At 43.5% G+C, this 12,387-nt stretch overlaps 1 protein-coding gene across 1 annotated transcript in view; it reads left to right on the plus strand.

The window, feature by feature from the left end:
* Positions 1–10,813, plus strand: part of COPB1 (coat protein complex I subunit beta 1) — a 13,442-nt gene extending 2,629 nt beyond the window's left edge. The window contains exons 4-22 of the mRNA XM_075187604.1: positions 73–242; positions 440–554; positions 2,223–2,315; positions 2,697–2,834; positions 3,437–3,556; positions 4,024–4,131; positions 4,220–4,366; positions 4,598–4,743; positions 4,942–5,038; positions 5,117–5,277; positions 5,593–5,713; positions 6,364–6,591; positions 6,775–6,954; positions 7,319–7,463; positions 8,531–8,650; positions 9,038–9,183; positions 9,377–9,466; positions 9,997–10,152; positions 10,524–10,813. Coding sequence (XP_075043705.1) covers positions 73–242; positions 440–554; positions 2,223–2,315; positions 2,697–2,834; positions 3,437–3,556; positions 4,024–4,131; positions 4,220–4,366; positions 4,598–4,743; positions 4,942–5,038; positions 5,117–5,277; positions 5,593–5,713; positions 6,364–6,591; positions 6,775–6,954; positions 7,319–7,463; positions 8,531–8,650; positions 9,038–9,183; positions 9,377–9,466; positions 9,997–10,152; positions 10,524–10,583 — 2,541 coding nt within the window. The 3' untranslated portion in view covers positions 10,584–10,813. The remainder of the gene's footprint in view (positions 1–72; positions 243–439; positions 555–2,222; positions 2,316–2,696; positions 2,835–3,436; positions 3,557–4,023; positions 4,132–4,219; positions 4,367–4,597; positions 4,744–4,941; positions 5,039–5,116; positions 5,278–5,592; positions 5,714–6,363; positions 6,592–6,774; positions 6,955–7,318; positions 7,464–8,530; positions 8,651–9,037; positions 9,184–9,376; positions 9,467–9,996; positions 10,153–10,523) is intronic.
* The last annotated feature ends 1,574 nt before the right edge of the window (positions 10,814–12,387 follow it).

The raw sequence follows: 12,387 nt of genomic DNA on the forward strand, positions 1-12,387 counted from the left end.
TGGGCCTCTGATCTGTACCTGATGACATTTTATACCTGTGTATCAGCTTTTGTTCTGTGTTTGTCTTATAAGGATCTCCAGCATCCTAACGAGTTCATCCGGGGCTCCACCCTGCGCTTCCTGTGTAAGCTAAAGGAGGCGGAGCTGTTGGAGCCGCTAATGCCGGCCATCCGAGCGTGTCTGGAGCACCGTCATAGTTACGTGAGAAGGAACGCCGTACTGGCCATATACACTATATACAGGTGAGGAGTCCGCTATGTCAGAGAGAGGTCTGTGCGTAATGCTGCTATCTTCATCTGATGTTCAACCAAGTGATAATATAACTGAGCATAACTCATCTTGCAGTCAGATTCCTGAGCACTCTGTAGCTTACATCATTCATCCACTCGTATGTCTTCAGATTGTATTACCAGATCGTAATCTCCAATTCTCTCTCTAGAAACTTTGAACATCTCATCCCAGATGCCCCAGAACTCATCCACGACTTCCTGGTGAACGAGAAGGACGCCAGCTGCAAGAGAAACGCGTTCATGATGCTGATCCACGCCGACCAGGTACAGACATCCGTCCGGGACACCCCTTGCTGAGATTAAGACGTGGGATACCCTCTGACACAGAGGATATTGGGCTGATTTTATTGTTGAATTCTGGATATTTCTTAACATGGTATAATAAGTACTAGTGTACTGTAACACGAAACAGCCAATCCGATGATAGCTTTCAGCAGTATTGTGCAATCACATTATTGAACACTGATGTCTCGTTGGCTTCTGTGGTCTACGATGCATCATCTCATCTATTTGTACCATTTTATTATTACTATTGGAACAGTTATGAGGAAAGTATGTGATCCCTTTACATCACATCATCGTGTTGCAGAGTTTTAAGGATCCTATGTGTACACTTTACATTTAAGGGTTGTGTATGTAATATTTAACTTTAAGTCTATGGGGGCAATTCAATTGACAGCGTTTTGGTTTTTTTTCAACGCGTTAAGTCATTTTAACGTGGTTTTTACTCATTTTAGAACGGGTTAACTTACCCGATATTCATTTACATTTTTAACGCAGCAGTATTTTTTGCACAAACGGTCCTATCGCGGACAAGTAGAAGATCCATTGAAAGTATAGGGAGAGAGGGAGAAGCGTTACAAGCTATTCAATTGTTTTTTAACGCAGCACGGTAAACTGTCAAATCTCCAGTTTGATCTTGCACCTTTCATGGCTGTGCACAAAATAAAAAACATAAGGAAACTATTTGAAATCATGTAATAGTGTATAAAAAAAAAAAAGATAGATTATATATTGGATAATGCAGTAGCATGAAAAAGGTGATTTTCTTTTACAAAAAGCATGTAAAAAAAAAAATAATTCATAAAAATAATACACACTAATTAATATATTTGTTATATGTACTAATGTGTTTTGTCGTGGTATAGATGATTGTATAGTAAATAAAAGTAAAAAAAAAAAAAAAGTACTTTATGTAGATATTATAAAATAGAAAGGTTGAGTAATGTAATAAAATGTGTGCCAATGTAATTTTTTTTTATTATAGATGGCAGCGTTAAACCCTCCTCCAAAAATTCACAAGCACCAATGATTAACGCGCGAGACTGGCGAACCTGTTTTAGAATTGAATTGCACAATTGTGCTAAAAATGGTGGCGTCAGGGGGGAAGGGAATTCTATTTTTATTTTTTTTAACCCGGTGGAAAAAAAAAAACCTGCGGTCATTGAATTCCCCCCTATGTATATATAAAAAATAATAAGATTTAAACTGACAAAAACAACAATAAACAACATAAACCTGTGCTAACCAAAAATACAATTTACCAGGAAGTTTTCTGCATCTTCTAGAAACAAACAAACAAAGAATAGATTACAGTGTAATTCAACAAACGGTGATCATAATATTTCATGAGTAACAGGCTTGTTTATAACGTTTCTATTTTAGAAATGACACGATGACTGGTTTATACTCATTGCTTTCATGTTATATAATATATTATTGTGCAGTATCTGGAGGCTGTTCAGACAGTTAATGTAATCTTGTGGATTTCCCCTCACCAGGTGATCTTTCCACGATACGTTGAGTGTTAATAGATTGCCAGCTCTTGGTTCCACTAATTCCTCCTCTTTGGATCCGATAGAGCAGTGATGAGTGTGATTGTCCATAGGGACAGTTCATGTATGGCTGTCACTGACCTCCTCTCACCCGCAGGACCGGGCACTGGATTATCTCAGCACCTGCATCGATCAGGTTCATACGTTCGGGGACATCTTACAGCTGGTGATTGTGGAGCTCATCTACAAGGTCTGTATGTAATATCTCCTTGTTCATAGACCTTTCTTTAGTGACCGCTGTAACGACTGTTAGAACCGTCTTTCCTGCGTCGCCTCTGAAGTATAAGGGAATATGCTGGTAACTCGGCTGCTATGTAACCCTATCACCCGGGGTCCAGCGTATTTCCTATGAATACTTGGTGCACAGACCGGTGAGACGCAGCAAAGCCGCAGCCTGTACCAAAGATAATTGATAAGATTCGGTAGTTGGCTCTGAGATCTTTGATTTACTATACGAAAAAATTACAAAACTGTTTTACAAAAGTATAAACAACGGTTTGTCTGGGCACCCCTTTAATTGCACCAGGCACTGTAATAGCGGTTTGTACCCTGATAAACCATATTCTGCCAGGTGTGCCACGCCAACCCCTCAGAGAGAGCCAGGTTCATCCGATGTATCTACAACCTTCTCCAGTCCTCCAGCCCGGCCGTGAAATATGAAGCTGCTGGGACTCTGGTCACGCTGTCCAGCGCCCCCACCGCCGTCAAGGTCAGACCCCTCCTCTACTAATCGTGTTTTTATTTTTGTGTCCTTTTATGAAAATTGTTGATGGGTTTTTCCCACTTTATTCTCTGGGATGAAAATTATTTGTTTTACTCTTTGGGGGGATCTCACCACTGATCAGCTCCGCAATGTCAAATGGAAAAACAGCTGCAAGGCTTTTTCTTAATTATAGATAAACAAATAATTGATGACATCAATGTTTTGAGGATGGGATTGAGGTTTGAGACGCTTCAGGACATTGATGTTCTTATAGTTAAGCCGTCGTAATGTGGCTTTTGCAACTTAAGTCATGTGACTTGTACAGCTCTATTAATTGACTAAATGAAGGTACTCTGTGCAATGAGAGCTCTGTACAAAATCTATTAAATGATAAATCCAAGCAGACTTGTACTTCCACAGTTTAGCCACTGTGGGGCGCTGTAGCATTGTAATAAGGATTATATTCTATGACAGAATGATTTGTATGGAATTGATTAGAACGAGCAGAGATTGGGGGTTCCACTGTACATAATGAACATTTCTAGGCAGGTTCCTCTCTGAGCTGACTATTGACCTCCTGTTATAACCACTGTGTCTTTTGCGATCAGGCCGCCGCTCAATGCTACATTGACCTGATCATTAAGGAGAGTGACAACAACGTGAAGCTGATCGTGCTGGATCGTTTGGTTGAACTGAAAGACCACCCGTCCCATGAGCGCGTCCTGCAGGTGAGTTTCCCTGCGCTCTGTCCATCACTTAGTGTCTCCGGGATGTTGCTGCTGCATTGCGTGATCATAAAGGGTTAAAGAAGATGGCCTGAATGGTGACTCCGTGCCCGTCACCCCCCCCTCCTCTCCCCGCCTCACACAGTATTATCGGATCATAGAATAGATGGCGATTCCAGCGCGGTCTTCTCAATGCCAAGTGCGGAGATCCGGCGCTAATCATCTTCCACCTCTATCCCCCATTCACTGCACATTTTTACCGCTGCACCTTAGTATGTGACCTTGTTGAAGTGCCGTTGCCCTCTGTATAATAATTACCCCCTAGTCGCTGCAGAGAAGCCGCTACGTTCCAGTGCAGGAAAGGAATAGAACGTATTCACATAACCTCTTTCGCTCTCTTATATTGGAGAGTATCAGCCGTCTCCATTTACTGTGTATTTTGCTGTAGTAACTTGAGTATCTCCCGCCAGGACTTGGTCATGGACATATTGAGGGTTCTCACCACCCCAGACTTAGAAGTGCGCAAGAAAACGCTGCAACTGGCCCTGGACTTGGTGTCTTCCAGGAACGTGGAAGAGGTAAAACGCGCTGCCCTCTAAATACAGACAACGATCTCTGTTATGGAGATCTGGGAGTCACACAACTGTCCGTGTTCCTGTTTTATAGTTGGTGATTGTATTGAAGAAAGAAGTGATAAAGACCAACAACGTAACGGAGCACGAAGACACGGATAAGTACAGGCAGCTTCTTGTCCGCACCCTCCATTCCTGCAGCGTTCGCTTCCCGGACATGGCCGCCAACGTCATTCCCGTGGTACGTAGGTTGTCTGTGAAGCTTTCCTGGGTTACATTTATATCCGTCGTCCTCTGTCCTTTCTGCACTTTGTTTGTATTTATTGTAAATCTTCGGTAATTGATCATAGTTACAGCTGATTTGTAACACAAAGATCTTCAGTCGCGCGTTCTGCGATCTGCTAATCTTGCTCGGTTACCGCTGCCCTTGTGGGATAGCGCTATAATATCCCATCTCACATTCTTTTTCTAGTTGATGGAATTCCTGAGTGACAGCAACGAGGCTGCGGCCGCCGATGTCCTGGAGTTTGTGCGGGAGGCGGTGCAACGGTTTGATAATTTGCGCACTCTGATCGTGGAGAAGATGCTGGAAGTTTTCCACGCCATCAAGTCCGTCAAGTAAGTTACATGGCGCCGGTAGGGAGGGTCCCTTCATTTGGGTAATACAAGTCCGCCCATTACTTTCCCTACCTCCGGCATCCATGTGGTGGATTATACGGAAGCATCTGAGGATTCCCTGTCTGTGTATTATATAATGCACATAGTGACGGCATTCAGAGGAGGTTCCCGGGATAAGACTCCCGATCTGTGTTTCAGGATTTACCGCGGAGCTCTCTGGATTCTGGGAGAATATTGCAGCACGAAGGACGACATTCAGAGTGTAATGACGGAAGTGCGGAGGTCCCTCGGAGAGGTGGGTGTCACAGCAGTCCGGCGAGGAAGACCCAACTCTCTTCGTGGAGACTTAGAACCTTTTATCCTTTTCCTACAGGTCCCGATTGTAGAGACGGAGATTAAGAAGGAATCTGGAGAAACGAAGACCGAGGAGGAAGTTACTGTTGGTCCAGCTCAGAAGTTGGTGACGGAAATGGGCACTTACGCCACGCAGAGTGCCCTGAGCAGCTCCCGGACCACCAAGAAAGAGGAAGAGAGGTACAATCCAGCTGCAGACATGGTGGGCTCTTCTGTCACACTCAGATTAGCAGTGCTGAGGGCAGCGGGTATGAGGCCTGTACCAGCCTAGGGACCGGAGCTGTGTGTACAGCGGGCATTGCCCTGGTAAATGCTGTTCTAGATCACGCATCACAATAGGACCTTCTAGGTCTGTCCATCACTTCCGTGTGGGATTAGGACCTAGCACAGATCAGTGACTCCATTCTAGCTGAGCATGTTTGTTGTATTAGAATAAATGCTGGACAGTCAGCCGGGGGGGTTGTGTTATGAATCGATGTCTCTCTCCCCCCCCAGGCCGCCTCTCAGAGGATTTCTGCTGGACGGGGATTTCTTCGTGGCCGCTTCTCTCGCCACCACGTTGACCAAGATTGCGCTGCGCTACGTGGCGCTGGTTCAAGAGAAGAAGAAACAGAATGTAAGCAGGTGATCGGCTGAATGTATTGTACCGATTATTAGAGCCAGGCTGAGATAGGAGCACATTGACCGAGTGTTGCCCATATATAATGCAGCCCAAACATTATAGGGAAATACTTGAACGTTCATATGTGACTTCAGCAGTTCTTTATTTTTCATATAATGTTATTCACTCTTTCTGCTGCTTTATGGCTGAAATACAGCAATTAAACTGTTTCCCTGCAGTGTTAGGCGTTGTGTTCAGTAGTCCAATAAGACTCTGTAATAACCACCAGCTGTTAGTCCGAGAGAACTTGGGAGTGATGATTTTGACAAATCCCTCGTCGGACTTGAATATGTGTTAAAAGCTGCTTACTTGCTCTATTTCATCCATAAGACTGCAGAAAATGTTTCAATGATAAGCTGCAAATATGTGCAAAAATATTACCAACTGGGATTATAAAATAAAATATATAAACGTTCAACAAGTGCCTTGTAGGTGGCCATGTGTACTCACATTTGTCTTTAGGTATTTATTTTGAGTATAAACTACAAAATCTTGGTGTAGCATTGATAGAAATGAGCATTATGACACAGCTGCTGGTATATTGCATCCTGTGTTTTGTATCTACACATCAGGTCACTAGATAACGGTACTTCTCTTACACACAGTCCTTTGTAGCTGAAGCGATGCTCCTCATGGCTACCATCATCCACCTGGGCAAGTCCTCCCTCCCCAAGAAGCCGATCACAGATGATGATGTGGACAGGATCTCGCTGTGTCTGAAGGTTCTCTCTGAATGTTCGCCTCTAATGAACGAGATCTTCAACAAAGAGTGTCGTATGTCGCTGTCCCACATGCTCTCCGCTAAGCTGGAGGAGGAGAAGCTCTCCCAGAAGGTGACGCAGTTTAGTTGTATTTGTAGGTACTCCCAGTGCTAGACGTGTCCCATTGATAGTGATATGTGGTATTATGAGGGCATATTTATAGTAAGGGCAGCTGAAGTTGGAGTTTCCGGTTTTGATTGTTACGATTAAGATATGTTCTTCTTTATTAAAATATTTTTGTATAAACGCCAACAGAAAGAATCGGAGAAACGAAACGTGACGGTCCAAGCGGATGATCCCATCTCCTTCATGCAACTGACGGCTAAGAACGAGATGTCCTCGAAGGAAGATCAGTTCCAGCTGAGTCTCCTGGCCGCAATGGGAACCACGCAAAGGAAGGAGGCCACTGATCCGCTGGCGTCCAAACTAAATAAAGTACGACCCAGTAATTCCATGTACAGTGTATGAACCGCATGAGGCGTGTCCTGACATGGCCACCGTAGTGAGATTATCTGTGACGAGTGATATCACAGAATGACCAATATAGCACTTACTTGTCTTATGTGGGAGATTGTGTATATATCTTTGTGGGTCACAATGGTGAACGCAGAGCAAACCCGACAGAGTTATGTTATTTATCTCTACCAGACGCCGTTTCTGTAGAAATCAAGACAATCTATAAATAAATTGTATGATTCCAGAGGTCGTCTCCCACATTCTGCATTTAAAGTGTGGTGTGTGTACGTAGCCACGGTGCTGGTCTGTAGAGAGTGAGATGTTCTGTCTGTGTCCTGCACAGGTCACCCAGCTGACGGGGTTCTCGGATCCAGTATACGCAGAAGCTTACGTACACGTCAACCAGTACGACATAGTCTTGGATGTGTTAGTGGTAAACCAGACCAGCGACACCTTGCAGAACTGCACGCTGGAACTCGCCACCTTGGGTAAGACGTGGTAAATGTGAGACCCATCCAGCCCTGACCCACACACACTATAATACAGTGGTCAGGGAACAGGGGTAAATTACCCCAAATGGGGTAAAAATGAAATTCCTGGGGGTAATGCTGCCGATTCACATGCTGTCAGTTGGATTGTAGACCCCTTTAAATGTGAAATTGCTGTTGTACCAGAAGAGCCTCAAGGGTTGGCAGAGACACTTCTTGAGCTTTGATGTAATAATGAAGCACGTATTGCATTTGAAAACAAAGCAGATCTGTCATATTTTTGGATGTCAACAGCTGCAAAGGCATCAAAATTGCACATGAGGAGGCTGTCAAAAAGTTGCTGCTTTTTGCAACAACCTACCTTTGCGAACAAAGATTTTCCACTTTAATAAACATAAAAACAAAGCAGAGAAATCGATTGGACGCTGAAGACTGTATCCAAATTGCTCTGACATCAAAATGCCCCAATATTGATGCTCTCGTATCAAAGATGAAGTAACATAATTTCTCCAAAACCTGAAGTTTTGAATTTGAAGCTTCCAAAGAAATTTTGAATAGATTCAATAACATTTTGAATTCCAATAATTAATAATATATGATTTCCTTCCTTTAAAATCAAGGGGGTAACGTCGGCGTATCTAAACATATTTGGGGGTAACAGGTAAAAAAGTTCCCTGACCCCTGCTATAATACATAAAGTTAAAGATGTTCATGTCTGACAGCAGGTGGCAGTGCTGAGCTATTCTTTGAATATAATTAGGGACATTAACCTTTTGCCTGTTAGTTGTTGCCTATTGCTACAGAAGTATGCGCTACATTGATCGTTTTGCTGTTTCAATTAATTATTTCCCCCACACATACACTGATGTATTTATACAGATGTCGCTAATTTCTGACATGTAAAGTGTTGTTTTATGGTTGTACTTTAGAGCCGTAGTGTAGAATTGAAATAAATCTGGTTCTAGCGATGCGGTTGGATGATGTTTCTCGTTCTCTGTACTGAGCCACAAGCCGCGGGGCCGCTCTGTAAAGGTCCCGTCTTATTTATCTGTCCCGTCTCTTCTCAGGGGATCTGAAACTGGTAGAAAAGCCGTCGCCCCTCACTCTCGCCCCACACGACTTTGCAAACATCAAGGCTAATGTGAAAGTCGCCTCCACGGAGAACGGGATCATTTTTGGAAACATAGGTGAGCCCCTCATTACCTGGCATATACCCCATAGATTGTAAGCTTGTGGGCACAGCCCTCTGACCTCTCTCTGTATTACCCAGTATTGTCTATTACTGTGTTTGTTGCCAATTGTAAAGCGCTGTGGAATTCACAGGCGCTATATAAATAAACAATGATGATGGAGTTATACATGAATCTGTGCATTAGGGGGCGCCACTAAGTCACCGTCATATTTATGAGTTGTTGGTGATAAAAGTGGAATCCGGTATCTGCCGCACATCTGGAGCGTTTATTCCCTGCAAACAATGTAATGACCGGGTAACAAGAGAGCGTGACTTTATATTGTGATACCGCGTGTACAATGTATGCTGTATGTAACGTGATCTCTCGGCTGTGTACTTACAGTGTATGATGTGTCTGGTGCCGCCAGCGATCGGAACTGCGTGGTCCTTAGCGACATCCACATCGATATCATGGATTACATCCAGCCCGCGTCCTGCACAGACACAGAGTTCCGACAGATGTGGGCAGAGTTCGAGTGGGAGAACAAGGTGAGCATTGATCTGTCCTACCCGCTCCTGATATTCCTGCCGCTAATACTAATAGGGAGACCCCACCTCTGTCTTACCACCGGTGCGCTGCGTATCCCCCTCACCTCCATTGTTGTAGTGATAGTCTAGGTGGTCTCATGGGTATCCGTCACAGTCAGGAGACCCCAGCACTTACTCTCTGCTCTCCCTCCAGGTCACCGTCAACACAAACATCATAAATTTGAACGAGTATCTGCAGCACATCCTGAAATCCACAAACATGAAGTGTCTGACGCCGGAGAAGGTGCGTTCTGTCTGTGGTCCGCGCTGGTCCCCTGACATTAGTCCTCTTCTATAGGAACTAGTTCTCTGTATAACCATATGGTACCGGTACCCGGGCTCTGATACATTGACCGACTGTACTGAAGGTTGATGCTGGTTTAGTCTGTAGAATAAGTAGCAACATTTACACTTGTAAAATAAACATAATGTTTGTGCAGCCACTGTATACTTAGTTATCGACAAGTGCAGCCCTGTTATCAGCACCAGCAGGTCAGGTTTGCAGGATGTCCCTGTAGCAGGCTAAATTATTATGAATCTGTTTAACCAGCTCACCTTGAAATCCTGCACTGTTATCTATCCTGGAGAAGGGAAATCCTGTTCTAGGTTATGAACGCTGCTCAGCGGAATAAAACAATCTATAATCCTGTACCCTGCTTAGTCCATATTAGTTACTTATAATGTACTTATCTCGGTCTAGTAACATTCTTTGATAGGATCCTAATACCCGGGGAGGGGAACACGTGTCATCGGTCATTCTGTCTCCCCCTACAGGCTCTGTCTGGTTACTGCGGCTTTATGGCAGCCAATCTCTATGCTCGTTCCATATTTGGTGAGGATGCCCTAGCCAATGTCAGCATTGAGAAGCCAGTTCACCTCGGACCCGATGCCCCAGTGACTGGGCACATACGGATCAGAGCCAAGAGCCAGGTAAGTGATAATAGCCATTAGCTCCTACATTCGTTGTCTTCTTACTGGTCTAAGTGTGAATGGAGGACGAGCTGAGGAACAGGGGGTTATAAGGAGAACTAGGAGTCCGTTCTTATTTGTTTAATACCCCTCCTCCAAGTGGTGATATATCCCTGTATCCACCTACAGCCTTGTCCCAAGGAATTCACAGCAAGAACAAATATCTTCTTATTGCTCTGTCACAGAACAAAGGACTTGTAAGGTCCAGATATTTGTTTCTGTTCTCTTAGAGGGAACATGTAACATAGATCATATTCTATTGATTCACACCGGGCAGATCTATGAATTAAATGTTGTCTGAGTGACGTGACCGGTTTTCTCTCTCCCTTCAGGGGATGGCCCTGAGCCTCGGGGATAAGATAAATCTGTCTCAGAAGAAATCGTGTGTATAGAGAGGATTCTACCCCTGACCTGGACCCCCCAGGCAGCTTGTCATCTGACCCCCCCTGGTATTGTGCTCTCCTCCTGCTCCGACCCAGAGATCCAGTAAATCTATCGGCTTTATATATTTCATTTTGTCTTATATTAATACTGTTCACTAACAAAGAAGATTCACAATGAAGTGATCGCAGGTTTGTGCTTCTGACCAGCGTCATCCACCAATAAAAGTGTCTTTTGATTATTCTGTGGTTTAGAGTGAATTTGTTCCTTTGTGTTGTTGTAGAACCTCCAGATCATTTAGGGCTTCTTGGTTTTATATCGGGCGCTGTTACTTTATAACCATCGCTGTCGCCACTTTGAGGACTGGGAGGATAATGGAGAATAGAACCACCTAGGAATTTGGACAGACTGGGAGGAAGGGGGGGGGGGCTATTCTAGCCATCTAATCTCCACTTCAATAATTACCCAGATACATCCAAATTTACTGTAACTTATCTACCTAGAGGTGTAAACACATTCCCCTCCACATTGTCATTCTATACATTAAATATTGTACTAATAAAGTAAACGGAGCCCTGTAGGTTCATTCTAAATCTGTCCTGTACCCGGGCGGAGATCTTGAGAGACGATATTTCACAACCTAATGAAATGTGACTCTGAGCATTTTATAGAACTTGTAGAATAGAACGTGGACACTCCAATCCCTGAGATTGTTCAATATTGTTTGGTCAGTGCAGCAATAGTCCACGGATTCCCCAGTAATTCAGCCTCTACAGAAGTATAGTCCTGATATAAAATATCTTCCCCCTTACAGCTTGTCTTAATAACGCACCATAAAATATTGCAGAGGAAGAAAATACAAAAAAGCAGAAACCTTAGATGGGCTGGAAATAACTTATTGCCACGTTTTAGAAGTAGTTATAATTAGATTTCAGGCAGGTGATTCTCTTTCATTGTGGAACTGATCTTACCTGTGGTGAGTATCGGGTGCCTGCAATATAAAAGTCACTCTGTAAAGGAGTTTGAATAGAGAAAAAGACTCAATATTATATTTTATGTCACTGTGTGTACTGCACTGAGCATGGAGAGGAGAGTGACAGTAATTTTGTCAATGCAATTTATTTTTATTCAGAATCAAAGAAAGTAATCTTAATGGAGAAATAATTATGGAGACCAAATACTGTTAACTCACAATTTCCTCTAAAGAAAAGTTGATATTATTTGAATAAGTACAATGTGGTCCATACACTACCGTATGCTGAGGAATGATATTCAGGGTAACTTAGGATGCGTCTGTGTTGGTAGAATGTCGGCCCATAACGGTTGTATCTGGGAGTCGCTGCCTCTGGGGTACAATGTAATTGGGGGATTTCCTACATGACTCGGCTATTTATTTATACATGAATCTATATAGATTTGATGTTCTTCTTGTAAATGAAAATTTTACTAGAAGTCTCCCAGGGATATCATTATAATACGGGATCCATCATTTCTTATACTATAGAAGTTATAATATGAGAGAGTGAAATCCTCCCTATAACAGGATGGAGCATCGGATGTGGGGGTCACTGACTTCCAGGTGTGACCGGAGCCGGCTCCGCTCCCTCATATCATCTGGTTGTTGGGATGGAAACTGTCGGAGAATGGACCTGATGATGTTTTATCACCCGCAGGAAACGCTGCGTTCTGTGTAATCTCATCATCGCCCATCGTGTGATTAACGTGATGTAATGAAATGTTCAGGTCTGTCAGTGTTTTCCTCTAGGACGATACATTCCAGATACTGATCCTCTGCTGCTCTCTGGTGTGATTTCT

The sequence above is a fragment of the Mixophyes fleayi genome, chromosome 10, assembly GCF_038048845.1.
Source record: "Mixophyes fleayi isolate aMixFle1 chromosome 10, aMixFle1.hap1, whole genome shotgun sequence".
Taxonomy (NCBI): Eukaryota; Metazoa; Chordata; class Amphibia; order Anura; family Limnodynastidae; genus Mixophyes; species Mixophyes fleayi.